Here is an 18,870-nt window from a genome sequence, read left to right as displayed (position 1 = left end):
TTTGCAAAGCCCTTGTTTGAACTTTTCTTTTAATGATAATTGCCTCTGCGCTAGCTAGTGCTTTAAATCAACTTTAAACTCATATTTTCTTATCTAGAGATACTTTATAAATAGATATTTAAATGCATTTCTGTTTAATTTCATAGTATTTGCAAATGATAATTGGTTACATTTAGATGGATTTTTATTTTTTTTCCTATTGTCATCTCCTCCCTATTCTTTCCCAGATATTTTTATGCAAAAAAGCTTTTTAAAATATTCAGACAATATAAAATAATCCATTGTATTGGAGGCCCCTATCTGAATACATTGGTAAATTTCAGTTCAAATGCATTGAAGCTTTATACTTGGCTGCTTCAGTCTCTGTCTCTGTCTCTCTCTGTTTCTCTCTCCCTCCCTCCCTCCCTCCCTGTAAAACCTGATTTTCAAGTGGGTGTATATACTAAAATTTCCAGAACAGAGGACTGAGGTTCCAAATAGAAAGGGACAAGCAATATTTAATTAGCAGTGCATGACTCTTTGAACTGGACACTTGGCTGACTTTCTCCTGTATGCTTTTCCTGCCAAAGAATTAGAGGTTTGCTGTCACTACTTGCAGTGGAAATGGAGAGTAGTTATTTATAGAAATTCTCTCACAGATGTCTGCGCACCTGCTTCCCAAACTTCGGAAGGTTTTGAACAGGACAGCAGTATTTCACTAAAAGCTGCATTGGTGACGTCACCTGATTAACTGCTAAGCCTGAAGACGTCACTTTCCACACAAGAGCAACCTGTGTGTGAACAATAAGACGTTTGCGCAGCAGCTGGAATAGAAGCTCACATGTAAATGAATGCTGTGTATGAAAGAATAGCATCCGAGCCTTTTTGGTGGCATTCGCCTCTGCCTGAGAATTCTCAGCTAATAGGGATCCACAATGGAGATGCCACCGTTTTGTCCTGACAGAAGTTTCTGTGCCTTGAACAGCTGCATCTGGCAGAAGTTCAACAAGTGTAATTTTTCCCAGCCAGGAGGGGCATGGGGGGGGGGGAGACTGCACCTGCTGAACTTCTGTCTTTCACAAAACTCTTAGCAGTACAGGAAGCCTGTTAGTAAAAGACATCCTCCCTAATTTCACTGTGTTCTACAGACAAGTAGTCTGTTGTTGAAAACCACTTCACCTCTTTTCAATGACTGCTTTTTTTAAAAAAACACCTTGCATTCCCTATACTATGTATAGACGTTGTAGCACATCTGATCACATGGCAGGTGAAATGGAAAGACCCACTAAGTTAAGGGATTTCACCCAAGAATGGACCTAAGTTCCTTCTTTTACATGTGAACCTTGTTCACAGTTATACCATGATCTTAGGTGCATTTACTCAGATGTTCTAAAGCCCAGTGAAGCTTCCAGAGAGATGTATAAATGAGGAAAAATGTTGGATACAGTCTTATACATATCTATTCCAAAATAAGCCGCACTGAACTCAAATAAATTTACTGTCAGAAAACTGGATGTAAAATTGCAACCAAAGTTTTTTAGCCTCTTAGCCACACAATGTCTTATGGATTATTTTACTTAATCCCCATCTTCTCCCAATCTCTTAAAGGTTCTCCAGTTCAGGAAACTGAATTTCAGCCTAAGAGGTAGTAGGCTATAACGAATGAAAGTGCTAGATTTTGTAGAAATTCCTGGGTTCAAAATTATACCTAACAATAAATGCCATTGGCTGAATTTGGGTCAGGTTGTCTGCCTTCCTCTCCTCCCACTTTCTTTTAGGGTAAATTAACACAGCAGGATAGAGCTATGCTATTAGAATTGTATTAGTATTAATGTTGCATGCTTTAAAGTTATTAAAACCATAAACTTTGCATTAGAAAAATAATGCTAACCAAAGATTCAAGTTCGGTGTGCCAGTCTGCCAGAAGACAAGTAAGTACAAGAAATGGATAGGCTACTAATGGGTTTCAAAGTAGAAAAAATATATAGTAAATATCTAATGCATATTTACAAAGAGCCAATACAGGTCTGAGCAGTGAATTTGTGTATGTGTGTTGTGTGTGTGTGTTATGCTTTAGAGTCTAATTAATGTTAGAAATTTATGTTACATAAATCCAAACCCATTGTTTATAACTAGTTATTCAATGAAATCATTTCTCCTTCTTTCTAAACTATTTCTAAACTATTCAAAAGCATTTTCATTCATTGGTCCAAAAATGACACTCAGAAAAACATTTCTTAGTAATAAAATTGACAGGTTGTGTATTTTATGTGGATTGTTGTTTTTTTGTTTGCAAACTCTAGTTTTATTCAGTTGAGCCAAGATTCCGAGTTTATACAACACAGAGAGCCATGATGTAACCACATACTGTAGGTTTGGTTTATCCCACACATTAGGTTAAAATGTTATAGAGTCATTTTTATTCCTATGTATCATGCAAACAAAAGCAAACATTCTATAGATGCATAACCAATTTTTAACAATATCCAGCAAGTTTTCTCCTAAAAATGTGTCGGTAGAATTTTGACCTGTTTTTAATGAAGTAGCATAAAACTCAAACCAAACTAATACAGTTCTTGAATGTTTAGAGACAGATTGTACCATGTTTATACTGGCATATACCATAGGCAGACCATTGAGTATACTGATGAGGGGCTTTTTTCAATCCAGAAATCTTAACAGTCTTAGCTCACAGACCAGACATATTGCATAAAAGTGAAATTAGCTCCCATAATATATGCTGCTGACTTTTCAAAAGCATAAGAGACTGTTTTGAAATCCAAATGCTACTATGGTGGCAAATGCTTTATAGTCTAAATGTACTTCACCAGACCTAGCCTCCTTGGGAATTTAATAGTCTCTTTTTCCTACATTGGCCGACAATAATTTTAACATAGCAGTTAGATTTTAATCAGGACAAGATAATTTGTAGTGATAGTGGATGATGTGCAGGGGTGGGTTCTAACCTCTTCTATAGAAGAGGTTCCACAAAACTACTGTGCCATTTAGAACCAGTTCCAGCTCCCTCCCCTCACCTGTCAGCACATCATCAAGATGAAAAGTGAGAGGAGGAATTCTGGCAGTTGAAGTCCACAAGTCTTAAAGCTGTCAAGTTTGAACACCCCTGGGTTTTTTTTTCTAAAGGGTTAGGGGTACAAGGGTCTTGTAACTTGACAGCTTTAAGACTTGCGTGCTTCAAATGCCAGAGTTTCTGAGCCAACATTTTGGTTGCTAAGCAAGAGCGTTATTAAGTGAGTTTCACCACATTTTACAAGTTGGCCACACCCACCCCATCACATGGCCAGCAAGTCACTCCCATCTGGTCACATGGCTGGCAAGCCACTCCCACAAAGCAGGCCACACCTACAGGAGAGGTTCTAAAAAATTTTGAAACCCACCACTGATGATGTGGCTCCAACAACCAAAGTATGATCCCTTATATTGTAACACAAAGCCATGATTTAGTTACCCACTGTTTGTTATTAACCACAATCAAATGCACCATGAAGCATGGTTTAAAACTTTATGAGTTGCATTCACAAAAGCATTAAACCCAAATCAAACAAAGCTTGCAAACATAATTATATTTTGATGACAGCCAGATTTTCTGGCCCACAAAATACACTGAAAAATAATAGATTTTCATTACATGCTACAGCCATACACATTACCTTTCTGTAATCTATCAGCCAAGCAAGATACCATGTTACCTTGCTTCCTGTCAAATAGACCTGGGTAGAGAACACATTCAAGTGATTCTCATCTTCCTTCCTTCCGTTCTTCTGCAGATGAGGAAGGACTTGGGCTATCAAGGTTACTGTCTTCACCTCTTGTGCCTAGTGGACACTGATGTGGGTTGGAATCCTCTGCCTTATCTGGAACAATTGTCTGCATCAAAAAGGTTGAATACTTTCAGTTTTTCTAAAGCTTAGAAGGAACCCAAAACAAACTGGCCAGATGAAAAGCTATTGTTACCGAGTGCTTGAGCATTTTCTGCCCATATGTCACAATAGTAGAAGTGAGTCAAGATATTTCTGAGGCACTGCTTCTAACTGTTCAGGAACACTGGAGTGTTTTTTTTCTGCTTCAAACAAAATTTTCAAAAGAAATTTAGGGCCATATCTCTCTGAATTATTATTCTGCAAAAGACTTACTACTAATAAAAAATTAGTTGCTAAACTGAGCTTGATTTTTAAGAATGCAGACTTTGTGGAATGTAAAATCAAATCTGTTCTGTCAATCCATCAAAATAAAATGAGTTTTTATTTAAATAGCTGTCATTTTAAATAGGGCAAACTGGAGAACTGAACTGAAGATAATATAGTTTTGTCCAATTGTTTCAAATACCTCTTTCGAAATATATTAGCCTAAAACATAGCATTGAGGTGGTCCAAGATTCAGCATGCAGCACACACTATTGCTCCTGGCATATTTTTACAATGAGGGGCTTAGATTCACAGGCCGTATTAATCCACATTGTGCTGTATAATCTACAGCAGATTCAGGCAATATGCTAAAACATAATAGGGCTCCATTTTGATTAATGTGTCAGGTGAACTCATTCAGGGTTTGTTTTTCTGCTGCCTTTTGTGTTGCTTTAGTGAACCTTGGAAAGAACAACTGATACAGACTTTCTAACCGATTTTAGGCTTGTAGGTCAGATTTACTCAACCTGTTGATCTTTAGATTTGTTGGGAGTTAAGCTTCCAGAATTTCCAGCTGGAGATTCTGGTAATGATTGATTATTCTGCAGGTGATATTCTCTTCTCAGCACATCCCAAGGATAACAGCTTGGGGAAAACTGGCTTTAGTATTTAACCTCCACCCAAAATGTGCCATAATTGGGTTGGGCACTTCTTCCAAACCTAAAGATTTCTTATACTGTACTTTTAAGCTTGCAAAATGACAACGAAGTTCAAGAACGCTTTATGATTGTGAGCTATAACTACATGCTTACAAATAAAAGTGAAAGATGAGGGGTAAAAGTCGCTGAACAAAACAGAGGTACTTGGGTAAGTGACTGCCTCCTGGGCACTAATTGGCCATTGATTTTGTACGCCTAGCCCAGTTGCACCAAGATCACAAAATGTTTGTCTTGTTTGGGCTTGAAGCTCCAAATTCTTTGTGATTACCCAATTAGAATGAAGCTGATGGCAACCAGACAGGATGCAAGAGTGAAATGAGCAGAAACTCGGTTGGGGGGTGACAGTGTTTCCCCCACACCCTTTTCACACAATGGCCCTTTGCAAGCCCCTACCGTTCTTCAGGCTTCAGCTCAGCTCCTTTTACTCTGTGTGCCAGAGGCATTTCCAAAGGATTGTTGCCCTAGAAACTTGGTTTCAACCTCCTGCTATATATCAACAAGCTTGTTTTAGCAATTCCCCTGCCTGAATTACAGTTACACAGTTTGGCGCTTCTTTCAAATTTCCTCCCATTACTTGGGCCAAAGAAAGGCATTTTTCCTCCTTTAGAAATGAATTGGCTTAATTAGTAAGTAGATTAATGGCAATGGCTGGTGAGTTGGTTTCCAGCAGAGTTTCACCAGAGAGGGTTAATCGGAGTCAGGGCTGGAATCGTTCCCAGAACTGGCTGCCAGCCATTTTCCATCAACAAATCAACCCAGAAACAAATGCACTCGCTCCTCGCAGTTCCTATCAGAGAAATAGAGATGATGAGCTTCCTTTGAAAGCCACCAGCAGCAAAGCTGCCCAAACATGTGGTTGTTCCGCTGCAGGGCCATCAAAGGACACCCAGATTCTGACTTTGCTTAGCATTAAATCCAAAGCTTCAAAAGTCCTCACCCAAAAGATGGGCAACCCAAGTGAGAGAATGAGGAAAGGAAATTCAAGCCTTGCTCTCTTCTGCAGCCTCTTTTTCTGCTTTCTCATTTCTCAAATTTAATATGAATTGCCAGTCATGAGAACCTGCAGCATCAAGCTAGAAAGGCTCCGGTCTGGATTATCTTCCTGCTTTTCAGACTTTCTTTTAAACCTACTTAAGATCAGTTTATACTCTTGGAAAGTCCTACTCCCTTTTGTGTGAATCACCTTTGCTTTTAGAGCTACCACTTCTGGGTCGCAGAAATCCAAGCAACCACTAGATGGCGACAGAGAGCTAGAATTGTCTATTTCTTATCGGCTAGTAGCTGATGGGGCCCTCTGCAAGATTTTTATGCTGAATTCACCCAGGGAAAAGATTATAGTTGAATAGGTGTCAGTTCACCTTTACCACTATGTCAAGAACAAAATTGCATTTATGGACCAAAACTTAATTCCTGACATCCCTATTGTAATCTGGTGGTGGAAATTTGAATGCTGCAACAAATTTGGGGGAAGGGTGGTTTGGAATGGCTGGATTTTTTTAAACCAAATTCATTTTCATCCAAATTCTGTTTCTGAAATAAACATTAGTCTATATGAAACTAATTTCAGGAATATTTTGGTATAACATTTCTGCAATATTATACTGAGTTCCAGAATATGATCCCAATATTTAAATAAGAAAGTGAATAATAGAAATAGCACAATTCATTTTCATTTCCCCCATATTGACAAAAATGCATTCATGGTTTAAAAAAAATAAGTTGTCTTGCAAAAACCGAAAATAGCAGAGAAATGTCTGTACAGCAGTGAAATTTATTCTAGAAAAGGCAGGCTGGTTTCATAGTTTTTCTTTTGAAGGTATGAAGAAGAGACCCAATGAAAAATGACACATGCTTTAGCATTTTAGAAAGCTGGCGACTAGCAGAGTGTCTTTCTCTCCCCCTTCCCTTCTCCCGCCCTCCCCCCCCCCCTTAACTTTCTGCCTCTGAACAAAGAGGTCGGCAAAACTAGCTAGGTTGTAATGAGTTCTGTGTCCCAAGCCCATTAAGGGCATCATGGAAACATATTGTATCGAAATAGTTTGGAAGAGAATAACGGGGATGAAAGAGAATGGTGCTTTGATCAGCTCCCTGGGGTCCTGAGCGCGCACAGACCGGCTTGCAAGGCCTCATTCAGCTCTAGCGAGACACACTTACAAGACCATTCAATGTGATTTGCATATCTGCAATTTATCACATCGGAACCCTCCAACATTTTTTGCAAGGTAAATAAAAGTTGGATTGAATAACAAATATCAATCATCTCACCGCGAAAGGGAGAGGAAACGCGGGTGCAAGCCAGACTAGCGCAGACCTCTGTAAAGAGGCAAAAGAAAATATTTAGCCCAGCGAAGGGAAGTTCAAAGGGACTTTGACAACAGGTTCAAGGCTAGCTTTAAAAAAAAAGAAGAAGCCTGCCACAAATAAAACCTTTGGGGTTTCCAACTCGTGGAAAAAGAGAAAGCATTAAAACACGAATGAGAGAAAACCACTAAATGTTGATTGAGAAACGAAAGAGGATAAAGTGGGCAGCCTGCAGAACGACAAAAGTGCGTTCTCGCCCCCACGAACCTTTCTCGGATCTTTAGATTTTGTGTAATTAATTATCATCTGCTCTTATGAAAAAGCATAAAAGACCAAAAAAAAACCCCACCATCTCTCAAAAATATGAAAATCACACGTCTGTTTGTCCCGAAGTGATATCAGTAAAAAAGTAAATTTAAGGGGATTCCTCTCCAGAACAAGGAGCAAGTTAACAGGCAGCCATTGTCTAGCCCTTCAAAAAAACTTCGGTTAAACACCAAATGAGAATCTTCAACTTGACCTTGGAAAGGCTCGGCGCCTCCAGCTAATCTATCAAACCACCCCAGTGACAATGATGTATTTCCAAGTATTGTCAGATCCTGAAAAGATTGATAAATTCGCCGCTGTTACACCCAGAGTCAGCGTTCCTCTTTGGAAGGAGACACGCTGTAAAAAGCGCACCTCCTCATCCCCAGGTCGCGGGGCGGGGGGGGAGGGGATGTAGCGGGGAGAGGAATGAAAGGCCGCGGCGAAGAGAAACGAGCCCCCTTAAATCAGTCTGGCCATATTTCCTGAAGGAACACAAGAAAGCTGGAGACAATCCTTCTCATATTTAACGCAATATTTCTTGGCTGTGGCGAGGAACAAAAGTCATAGCAAGACGTCTTTGTGACTAATTCAGTCAAAGGGTCGGCTCTGGTTCCCCTGCCGAAAGGTCACTGTCGTTGTGTATGGTCCACCAAGGGGGGGTTTTCACAGGGAAAACGGAGCCAGCTGTCCCTGTCACACTCTCCACACTGGGGGAGCGCACACTGTGCATGGTTATTAGCTTCGTTCTACACCTGCAAAACCTACCCATTTCCAAGACTTTTCAAGGCTTTTTCCCCCTTTTCTTTTTGGACCTCCTTTTTTTCAGCCTCGTCCACTTTGACAACAACTATTCACGTTTTTCCTGAAAAGGACTGGGAAAGAAGGGGGGGCGCTTTCTACGCATTCTAGTGGGTACCCATTGAGCCTCTAGCTAAAGGAGCTGCCTTCCACAAAACAAACTTTGACAAAGTCCCAAATAGTTTGCACCAACGTGGAAACGAGCTGTTGCTAACTGAAGTACCCCTTAGTCAGGGTTCGATGTACAAAGGAGACACGGTCGCTCCTCCCCAGGGAAAACTAGTCCTCCATTTCTTCCCCGGTGTCTGGGCGCTTTACCTGTGGCTGCCGTCGCCGAGAGGGACAAAGGGCACCATTTCCCTCTTTTCACTTTTCACCCTTCCCCCTTTGAAAATACGCTGGGGAAATGCAGAATGGCCTAAGCCAGCCAGAAAGAATCAGGCCGATTGGGAAATATTTAATAATCTGCCGGCGCCACGATTGATTGTTACAGCGTATGCCAGCCTTAACCAGCACAGAAGAGTGGCCAGGGCAGAAGGGTGGGTGGCTTTGCGCGAGGACGGGAGCCTGTTCGGGCGGCAGGATTGGGGTCCAGTTTCGGCTCCTCTTGCCCTCCTTCCCGACCTAACCATAGGAGCTTATCTGCTCCCGCTAGTGCTCTGTTCTTCGTGCTAATGGGCTGGACAGAAGTCTAAGAAATAGCCAAGGTCCGCAGACACTGGAGGACCGGACAGATCAAGAGCCACCCGTTTGCCTTAAGACAGGAAATCCTGTCGAAGGCCATTTGCCAGAAGAGGTTGGTTGATTTGTTCCTTAGCCTCAGTGAGGCAAGCTCGGCCTGTTTTTGGGAAGCCTCTGAGCAGGAACACAGATCTCTGGCATCGTGACAGGCGCTCAGCGCAACAAGTTGTCTTCAGAGCAGGTGCGAGGGAAAGAAATTGGAATCTGGAGGAAGGTCAGAACGGCGAATAAGCCCGGAGGCTCGGAGAGCTTTCCTGAGCTCCGGAAACTAGGCTGAATCTAAAAAAGTGAACCACCATGTTCCTGGATACCTCTAACCTAAACGACGGCGGAACAAGCTTGCCAGGGATTGTAGGCGAGCGCCTACATTTTTTTGGACAGGCAGATCCAGTTCTTCTCTCTGTGTCAGCCGCCTAAGAAGTAGTTCTGGCATGAAGGTGGCATTCTCCCCTTTGCGCCCCCCCCCCTCGGGTTGTCCTCAGCCACCGGTATCCCTCTGTCCCGCTCGTTCAGGCCTCAAGCAGGCCCGTGATAGCAGGACCCCTCTTGGAGACCTCCATGCGCAACGATGCCAAGCAGGCGGATACCGTTTCTTGGCTGTCTCTTTCTATCAGACCAGACCTTCAACAGCAAGGAGAAGGGATTTGAAGTTCTGATGGGGGAGACCTTCCCCTTTCCGGAGCCTCGCGAGCCGGCTTCTTGCCGACTCCGCCGGACCCCGAGTTTTTGGGGGAGAAGCAGAACGCATATGCGTCTCCAGACGGGGACCGTCCCAGCCGCTCGCCTCGGAGCGTGAAGGGAGTTTGGCCAAGCTGCTCAGAAAGGCGCCAAGTACTCGAGAGTTGGACTCAAAGCACTAAGCAATCTGACTGAGGCCTTTGGGGGGATTGCCCTGCTCCTGATAATGACGAATTGAGACCGGGGGCAGCTGAGGGGGAGGCGAGTAGCGAAGCTTTTAGGAGACCCAGAAAGGCCCCTGCGCGCCAGGCTGGCTGTGCGCTCGGCTGAGAAGGCAGCTCTCGCTCTCTCTACTGCAGCCGCGCGCGCCTCATTCACCGCTCCAGCCCTCATTCCCCCCTCCCTCCGCCCTCTTTTGTTCGCCTTAAAAGTAATGCTGCGAATTAAAAGAAATGACAATGTTTTCTCCCTGCTCGCAAGTCCCAGAGAAGAGCCCTTGAGCTTGGCAAAATCAGGCGAATCATTCAGCGTGCCACCCCGCACCTGTGATCTTGGCATTGAAAACCCCGCAGACCTATTCCCTATTAAACTTAATTATTCCCTCAAGCACACAATGGTTGAAATGGAGCAGGTTGGAGTCTGTTTATTGGTCGTAAATGTTTTTCTGAAGATCTTCTGAATGTCATTGTTAGCTTGTTGTTTGAGGCTGCCCTCGTTCTTTCAGCCTAGAGTAGCCTTGGACTTTTCAATTTTCAATCGTAACATCTGCTTAATCGTACGGATCAAAATATGGAGACACAAAACATATGTAATGGTGGATTTGTTAAATCCTGGTAATGAGTTATTAACAAGGGAAAACAATGGGCCAGGATTGTGAGAGCCTTATGGTAACAGAGTCACTTTATGCAACGCTTGACGTTCCCCTTCTTGATAAATGGAACTAAGGTCTGAACGCCAGGTGATAGCAAGAAAATCAATGTCCTTAGAGGCCAGCATGGAGACTTTTTTTTCTGTGTGAAAAATTAGAAGACATAAAATTTAATTGGCTGTTAGGAGAGGGGAAAGTAGTGGTCTTAAGTTTAATTGCCAGTTGAAGGCTTAGCAAAAGGAGACAAAAAACAAAACAAAACACAAAACCCCCCAAACAAAAAAACCGAGACTCGGGCCTGTTTGTTTGCTTGCATCTCAGCTCTTACTGCAAGTGTATCATTGAAAATGCGTTTTATTATAACACATGTCATGCTTTACAGTTCCCATATTGTGTCAAGACAATGCTTAATGGTACATTAAAGACAAGCAAACCATGCCAACACGTCTTGGAGACATTGTAAGGGCCTCTCTCAATCTCTTTGCTTGCTTTAAGCAGCTGCAGCCCAGCACCCAGAAACACAAAAAGAACAAGTTTGAAATACCAGGTGCATCCGAGAGAAACTCGACAGGGATTGATATGTTATAGCCCAGGACATGAACCTAGCAATAAAGATATCATTTTGATTGTCTCCAGCTTCCACGCCATGTAAAAAGCAAGAGGCACCCGGGAAGCCTCATTCTGCTGGCAGCAAAGCCTTTTCCCATCTCGGAGTCCTCCTATCTTCCTCAGCCAAGTCCGAGCACCTGTTGGCCAGACCCCACATCCCGTCGTGGGAATCATTGCCTGCCGAGGCTTCCAGATCTAGAAAATGCCATTTGTTGTGGAATGAGGGTGGGTCCATTCCCACAGGCTTCATGGGAGGGGGGGAGACAAAGAGAGGGAGGGAGGGAGGGAGGGAGGGAGGGAGGGAAAGAGAGAGAGGGTGAGAGGAGATTTAGCGGGGAACCTCAACTGGTGTTTGTTCATCCTGGCAGCTGGTCCCCGATGCCACCGCAAAAGAGACCTTAATGGAAATGGGATGAGTTCATGCCTAGCCCAGGTTTCATACCCCATATATTACAAGCCTTTAATCCCAATATTGGCAGATTAGAAAGCCTGGGAATCCTAAAGGGGCAGGTTCTCAGTCTCCATTAGGAACAGTTTCTTTTTTTCACCCTACCCTGCCTTTGCTGTTCAAGAGAAAGCAGCATCCTTTCTCATAATTTTCCTGCACTTGGAGCTGAAAGAGATTGATGCCTTGAGATTTTAATGGGATTTCTGGTTCTGGCTTTGTCCAGGCCAGGAGTCCATCTTCCTTCACTGGCAGGGGCATCACAAATGCTACTGATTTTGAAGGAAAGGATGGTCTGATTAATAGAAATAACAGAAAATCAGGATCTTAGCAACTCTTGCATCATCTCGTGGTACTGCAGCAGCTTCGGTCTGGTCTGTCTTGTAGGCATAAATCTCAGGAGCGGCATCTTAGCCCATTAGGAAATTGTGAATAGAGAGAAGCCAACTTTCATCTTGTTTCATCCTGAAAATTGAAGAATAGTTTAGATCTTTGCCAAAATTGTATGTTGCTCTTTTCAAGCTCACTGGCCAATTCCAATATTAGCAGTAAACATTCTGAAGAAAACTTCAGGAACTAAGTATTTTCCCATCAGATCACTGTAGAGTTATTTTAAAATCCTGAAGTACTGGGTTATTTTATAACTAGAAAAAAACGATTTAGTTTAATCTTTCAGCCCTTCCCCCAACCACAACAATGCATGCTATTGGCTTCCGATCAGATTGCTGGGGAGGGTGGGAGAGGATTATTTATTTGAATGCAAACGCACAACCCCCAAGGGGAGGAGCTTATCTATGAATCTCTTTATGGTCGCTCTTGATACATTTTTGAGGGTGACGGGGAGAGAAGTAGAGTAGATAAAACGCTGGTTTCAAAGGTTTAAATAGCTGTCACTCATGGAAGCCCACACGCTGGTTCCTTCCAGTGCCAAGCAATATTATACACAGAACCGCCCGGGCGCGCGAGGGCGACTATTGCTGCTTCATTGGGTTGGGGGGGGCGCTTGAGTGTTTTAACTTTCTTTTGCAGTTCCCGCGCCTACCTAAAATAGCACTTTTGTTTCGGGTCTTGGGAGAGACATAGGTTTCACTTAGCATGTGGATTACACGTGTGTCCATTCCTTTATGTATGTGGGTGTGGAAGCGCGCACCCACACCCACACGCCTTTTAAATTATTTTTCTGGCCTTTAAAACATTCTCTGCAATTGTAGTGAATAACTGAGGAAGAAGGCAAAAGACTCCGGAGATGATTTAGAGATCGTTATTAAAGAAAGCTGTCAAACCAAACCAAGAAGAGTCACATGACAGAAAAGCCCTGTGTTTTTCCCTGAGGAGCCAGGCTCTTCCGCTTGATCTGCGCTAGACTTAAAGGGTATGATGAGAAGGCCACCCCTGAATGACAAAACGCACGAGCGCGCGCCTTCAGCACGCGCGCACCTCCTCGCACCCGCAAGCGATGCCTTCGGAGAGTGGGACGTCCCGTAACCATGTTAGGAAGGTGCAAACTAAGCCACGGCCTCAGCCGAAACCCCACGTGCTCGCACTCTCGGCCGTAAAGCAGCGGGCCCTTCCGCCGCTTAAGTGTCCGGGCGTTCGAATCCAGCGACCATTTGACTTTCTAATGAGCGTAATGAAATTACATGCCTCCTGGAAGCGTTTGTGCCAGGGAGCCTCTCTGTGTTTAATGAGAGCCTAATACCGGACCGTCGAATTGTAGCTGGGCTATTCAACCCTCCGCTTTCTCTTAGCGGCTTTCGGCGGTTTAATTATGTTGCCGGTGGATTTTCTCCTGCTCCTTTTCCTGCCGGGGGGGGGCGGGGACGGGGCGGGAGGCGGCCCTGTTCCTCTTCCCGCCGCCCGAGACTGCCAATGGAGGAGGGCAAGGGGACTGAAATCTGGCTAATTGCCCTTGGAAGGGACGGTGCCAGACGGGAGACATGGGCCGGTTTGTCAGCCTATCTAGGTTAATGCAATTAGCCTACCCGAGCGGGTGATGCGTTCCCGTTGCTTTCCGAAAGTGCCGGCATAGCGAGGGGTCATTAGCTGTTTTGGGGCTCCGAAGGTTGACCGCAGTTCCCATCCGCCTGCCTCTCCCCTCCCCCGGGTAGGAGCAGCAAGAACAGCGCTGGATCATACTAGATCCGGGCTAGGCAGCTGGGCTTCTCCCGCCGATCCATGGCGTCTAACATGGGAAAATCAGCACCTGTGGCCTTGGCCAGCCGCGGAAGCACAAGCGGCTGAAGCAGCCTCAGGGCAGCCAGAGGGCTCCGCCGCCTTCGCGGCCCTCGCCGTGGGGTGTGGGACTTGCTCTAAGCTACACACCTCCGATCTTGGGAACCCCCACTGCGCGCCGCGTTCAGTTTAGCCTCCTCACTCGATCGATCTATTTTCGCAAACTAGGTTTTCATTCAATGCAGGATCGTGGTCTCAGATATGGACGTCCTGTTTGCGGGGCGGTGGGTGGATGGGTACTTTTCGGACTGAATATAACCCATGCCAGAATTACTTTTCAGAAGGGCTGTCCTACAATTCTCTCTCTCTCTCTCTCTCTCTCTCTCTCTCTCTCTCTCTCTCTCTCTCTCTCTCTCTCTCTCTCTCTCTCTCCCTCCCTCCCTCCCTCCCTCCCTCCCTCCCTCCCTCCCTCTCTCTCTCTCACACACACACACGTGGAATTTGGGATAGGAAATATAGAAGATAAATTAGGGCTACACGTGCTGAAAAATATTTTGTTTGTTGTGTTTTCCTGTGCCTTTGGGGCATTCGCAGATCTCACTAACAATGTTGTAAAGTAGTTTGCCTTTATAACTAAGTTATACATTGGTAAACTGAAGCTTACAGCGAATTGTAAAACAGATGTCTGGTACATTTATTTTGGGATAAGGCTGAATCTGATCACAGGGACTCAAGTCCCCAGTGGTGGTGGTGTTAGTTGCGAAGTCATGTCTGACCCATCGCAACCCCATGAACCACTACCTTCCTCCAGGCCTTCCTGTCCTCTATCATCCTCTGGATTCCATTTAAGCTCACACCGAACTGCTTCGGTGACTCCAGCCAGCCACCCCATTCTCTGTCGCCCCCTTTTTCTCTTGCCCTCAAACCTTCCCAGCATTAGGTGGGAAAGCATTCCCCAGAGGTATAGCAGCCAGTTTTTCACCTGCTTCTGAAAATGTTGAAGGTGCTGCTATTGCTGCTGCTGTTTGCAATTCTATTTTTAGAAACAGGAGTAGCCTTATTTTTAACTGTCTGGTTTATAAACCCTTAAGGGACACAAACCTTTGAAGCAAATCCTGCGAAATTATTCAAAAGACATGACGTTTCTCTCCCCTTCCCAGGAACATACGTGGATATGCAGAATCATTGCAATAAGAAAAATAACTTTTGAAAATAGTAAATTCATAGAACGTAAAGATTAAAAGGGACTACAGTAAAGACTCTTTCTCTAAAACAATCAAGTGGAATACACAAATAATGAGAAGGACACATTCTCATCAAATTTGTCACAGGAAAAATCCTGCTGGGACCCCTCTGCAGACTTGATTGAGACACCAACATTACAAGCTTCTAAGAGATAATTGCAAAAAAACTTAAAAGATAGTGAACCCCATGTAGCTCAGCCTTTTGCTATCCACTAGCAGTCTATAAATTGGCGATCCTCAACACACAACTTTCTTGAAGTCATTCAGGGAAGCAAAACTCCCCCCTCTTCTAATAAACTTGTTGCATTACCGCACTACAGCCCTTACCTTTAGGATATGCTGGTTTTCAAATATTATTAACCATGACAGAACCTGATTAGTTTCTGAGCTCAGACAAATGCTAGGTATTGATAAGTGATGCAATGAAATACTTATCATCCTAAGCCTCCAGTGATTTTACAAACCCATTAGAAGTGGGTTTGTAAGCAACATTAATGAAACTGGTAAAACGGGTTGCTGCTATAAGGAAACGGACTTTCTTAACAGAGAAATATCCTTTGATGAACCAACAAACTTTGTCCATTGGATGTTACCCAACTTTATACCACCCATGATGTATTTTTGAAGTGAAAGGCTTATTGGAACGTTTTAATGTTGTTACCAGTTTCTAAACCACTTCACATTCCTACATCTTAATATCAAATGTAACCACGAGAGCGTTTCAGATATAATAGATTTCCTAAGAAAGTTATAGTGTTGAAAAGCAGTCCCTTAGTTGCCAGTTAATTTAACTAGGGATTCTGGGAACTATAATCCTTCTGCACCTGGAAGGTACTGGGTTTCTCCATATAGTAATATAGGATTAAGATTTTGCAGCACAGAACCAATAAGGGGGAATGGTCTTTAAATAACAAATTTTATTAGATGAATACATTTATTAGCACACTTTATTTGCTGAATCCTGCATCAAGACATCTCCTGGATCTGCAGAAATTTCCAATATTTTATAAACAATTTAATCTAAAGTTCTACCTGAGAACAGATCCTTCTCCAGATAAACTCATTTTAATCAAAGTTTACTAATATTTTAATATAATTAACATTTTCAACAAGTGGTAATATATTATGTTCACATTTCTTGGGAAACATTTTCCTTTCTAACAAAGTATTTTTCCAAAGGTGCTGGTGAATGAGTCTACAAGTATTGCATATTTTAACATTAAGATAAATTATATAAATTATACATTCAAAAAAGATAGCTCCATTCCTCCAGGTGTAAATAAATAGAAAAAAGTGATTGCCTTAGAATACTTTTTTGTATTGTAAAGTACTTTTGAAAATATGTATTGTTAAGCAAAACTGTTCCAATAAAGTAGACGTATACGTAGCTCAGGATTGGAGTTCTTTGTGCTAAGTTCGGTTGTTTGCTTGCAGATGAACATTACTAGGTTCAGATTGTTACCTAATCAGGTAATGAAATGTCTGCAAGAAAACAACCAAGCTCAGAACCAAGAATTCATACAACTGTATGCTGGCAAAAATATTAATGTTTTAATATAATAATGTTCTCATATTATGATGTGAAATCAAATGGGGGTTCATTTTCAATGTTGTTCACAGATGATTTGCTGTTTAACTTTCTGGGGTCTTCTGGAGTCCAGACTTTAGCTGTTCGAATGATGTTTTGTTCCTTGAGTTGTTTTTCATCAGTCCAGGACAGTGAATGCCCAGCAAGAGGAGGAAGTCCATAATCTGGGTCACTTGGAGAAGGTGATCCTAGAAGGAAGAAAACAAAGGAAGCATTAGACTGGATATTCTTACCATACACAGACTGGAATAAACATGCCATGAACGAGTAGGCAGCAATATAAATTTTCCAAATAACTAACTAACTTCCCAACTTCTGTTACCCCTGTGACAGGGGACTCAGCTAACTGTGGCATCATTTGCTGGGTATATGTCTTAAATTCACTCACCATTTAATCTATGTATTGGATAGTCTGTCAATTTTTAAAGGAATTTAATACGTGCATTAACCCAGCATGATATTTGGGAGAAAGCAGCTTCTCTCCATAGCTAAAGAACAGCACTGGTTTCTGATTGCCCTTTAGGTACATTGGACTAATCTCCATTACAGCCATGATGGCTGTGTACTTGGAAAACCAAAATCTGGAGGACATGAAGATGGATAAGTAGAGGTAGCATACTATTCAGCCTTTCCCAATGGGCGAGGGCTTCTGCAGAGGCTAGCTAGGGAGCGCCCTAATTTGGATCGCGACTCCCTTTGACTGCATGCAGGCATTAAGAATACTATGTGTATGGCTGGGTTTCAGTAATAATAGTCTATCACTGGTGCAGCGATTTGGATGCAAACATACAGATCCATGCAAAATAATGACATCTTAGAATTTAAATTCCGCCTAGAATGAGGGTATCCCCTTAGTTGTTACCCCGTCTAAGGATCGCCTTTGGGTCGGTGGAAACACATTTCATTAGCATACAAAGGAAAGGATAAAGTTTCCGTGTCTGCTCGTGCAAACACTTGTGGATAGCAGCAATAGGAGCCGCGGACGGACGTGTCCATGAGAAAATCCGAGCGCGAATTAAATGCTATTTGGATACCCATTTTGTGCGCCAAGTCAGGGAGTTCCAAAGCAAGGTTTCGGGCTACGACGAGCTCTCACTGTCCGGGAAAGGGAAGTGGATTTAGGGAAAGCGGGGCGCCTGAGCTTCAAGACGATAGTCTGCAAAGTTTCCACAGCAGCACCGAAGCTACTGTAGCCAAGGAGTGTCCCCCTCTTTTTTCATTTGGAACGCAGCTGACCGGGACGGGAAGCTCACCCTGCACTTACTTGTGCCTCGATGACAGATGATGACCTTCTTGGGCTGGCATGGGCTCTGGCTGCCCGCGCTGCGCAAAGGTAAGTCGGACTGGACCAGCTCGCTGAGGAAGTTGATGTAGCCGATGGCTAGGCGCAGCGTGTCCACCTTGGAGAGGCGCTTCTCGTAAGGCAACGTGGGGATATGAGAGCGCAGCCCCTCGAAGGCGTCGTTGATGGACTGCATCCGCCGCCGCTCGCGCACATTGGCCGCCTGCCTCAGTTGCTGCAGCTCAGCCTCAGAGCGGACCCGCCGCCGTCTCCGCGCTGCTGCTGCCGCCGCCGCCGCCGCGCTCAAAGCCTTGAGGCTGCCCCTGGGCGATGCAGCCATTCCGCAGCACTCATAGGTGAAACTGGACGACGACGGCGAGGAAAAGGACATCGAGTAACTACCCGGATCCGCTTCGCAGCACAGAGCGCCTTCGGGCACGTTTTCGGATCCTGAGCCACCGCCAGCCCCATCGCTGCGGTAACACTCGTGGAACGGCGGGCTCAGGAATCCCACCTCGGCCTCCAGGAGCTCGTCACTTTCCAGAGGGTCGCGCGAAGACTGGTCAGTGAAAAATTCCTCATCGTCGAAGTAAGATTCTGAGGAAAAGGAGTCCAACCCGGCAGGAAAGTGTTCCAGGAGTACCGATTCCATGCCCGGTCTGCAAGAATGTGGCTCGGAAAAAGCGCAAGGGGAAGCCAGTTGTGGGCCAGTCGGTGCTTTTTCTTTCTCTGCCCCCCCGCCTCCGTCCTTGGCTCCTGCGGCGCTGCGATTTGCTTCTGTTCCCTTCTGCGTATTTACGCGCGTTCTCTCTCCCCGACGGAAGCTGCGGACTTATAGGAACTGAGGGCCGGCACGCGAGGATTCTTATAAGAACAACCGCAGGCGCGTGCCATTAACCAACATCGCCAGCCAATCAGGGCTCAGTGGAGGACCTCCCATGGTCAAGGGGAAGTGGAGGGGGAGTGTACACCTAGGCTGTTTCAGAAGGGGA

At 44.2% G+C, this 18,870-nt stretch overlaps 1 protein-coding gene across 1 annotated transcript; it reads right to left on the bottom strand.

Annotated features, from left to right (window-relative positions):
• Positions 1-16,581: 16,581 nt before the first annotated feature.
• PTF1A (pancreas associated transcription factor 1a) lies at positions 16,582-18,530 on the bottom strand. The gene is given in 4 exon segments (XM_032234744.1): positions 16,582-16,784; positions 17,861-18,165; positions 18,167-18,195; positions 18,318-18,530. Coding segments are annotated over 4 exon segments (750 nt in total).
• Positions 18,531-18,870: the final 340 nt, after the last annotated feature.

This window comes from Thamnophis elegans, chromosome Z (genome assembly GCF_009769535.1).
Source record: "Thamnophis elegans isolate rThaEle1 chromosome Z, rThaEle1.pri, whole genome shotgun sequence".
In the NCBI taxonomy this organism is placed as follows: Eukaryota; Metazoa; Chordata; class Lepidosauria; order Squamata; family Colubridae; genus Thamnophis; species Thamnophis elegans.
The sequence above is the reverse complement of the archived record's forward strand: the minus strand, read 5'-3'. Positions and strand labels throughout refer to the sequence as shown.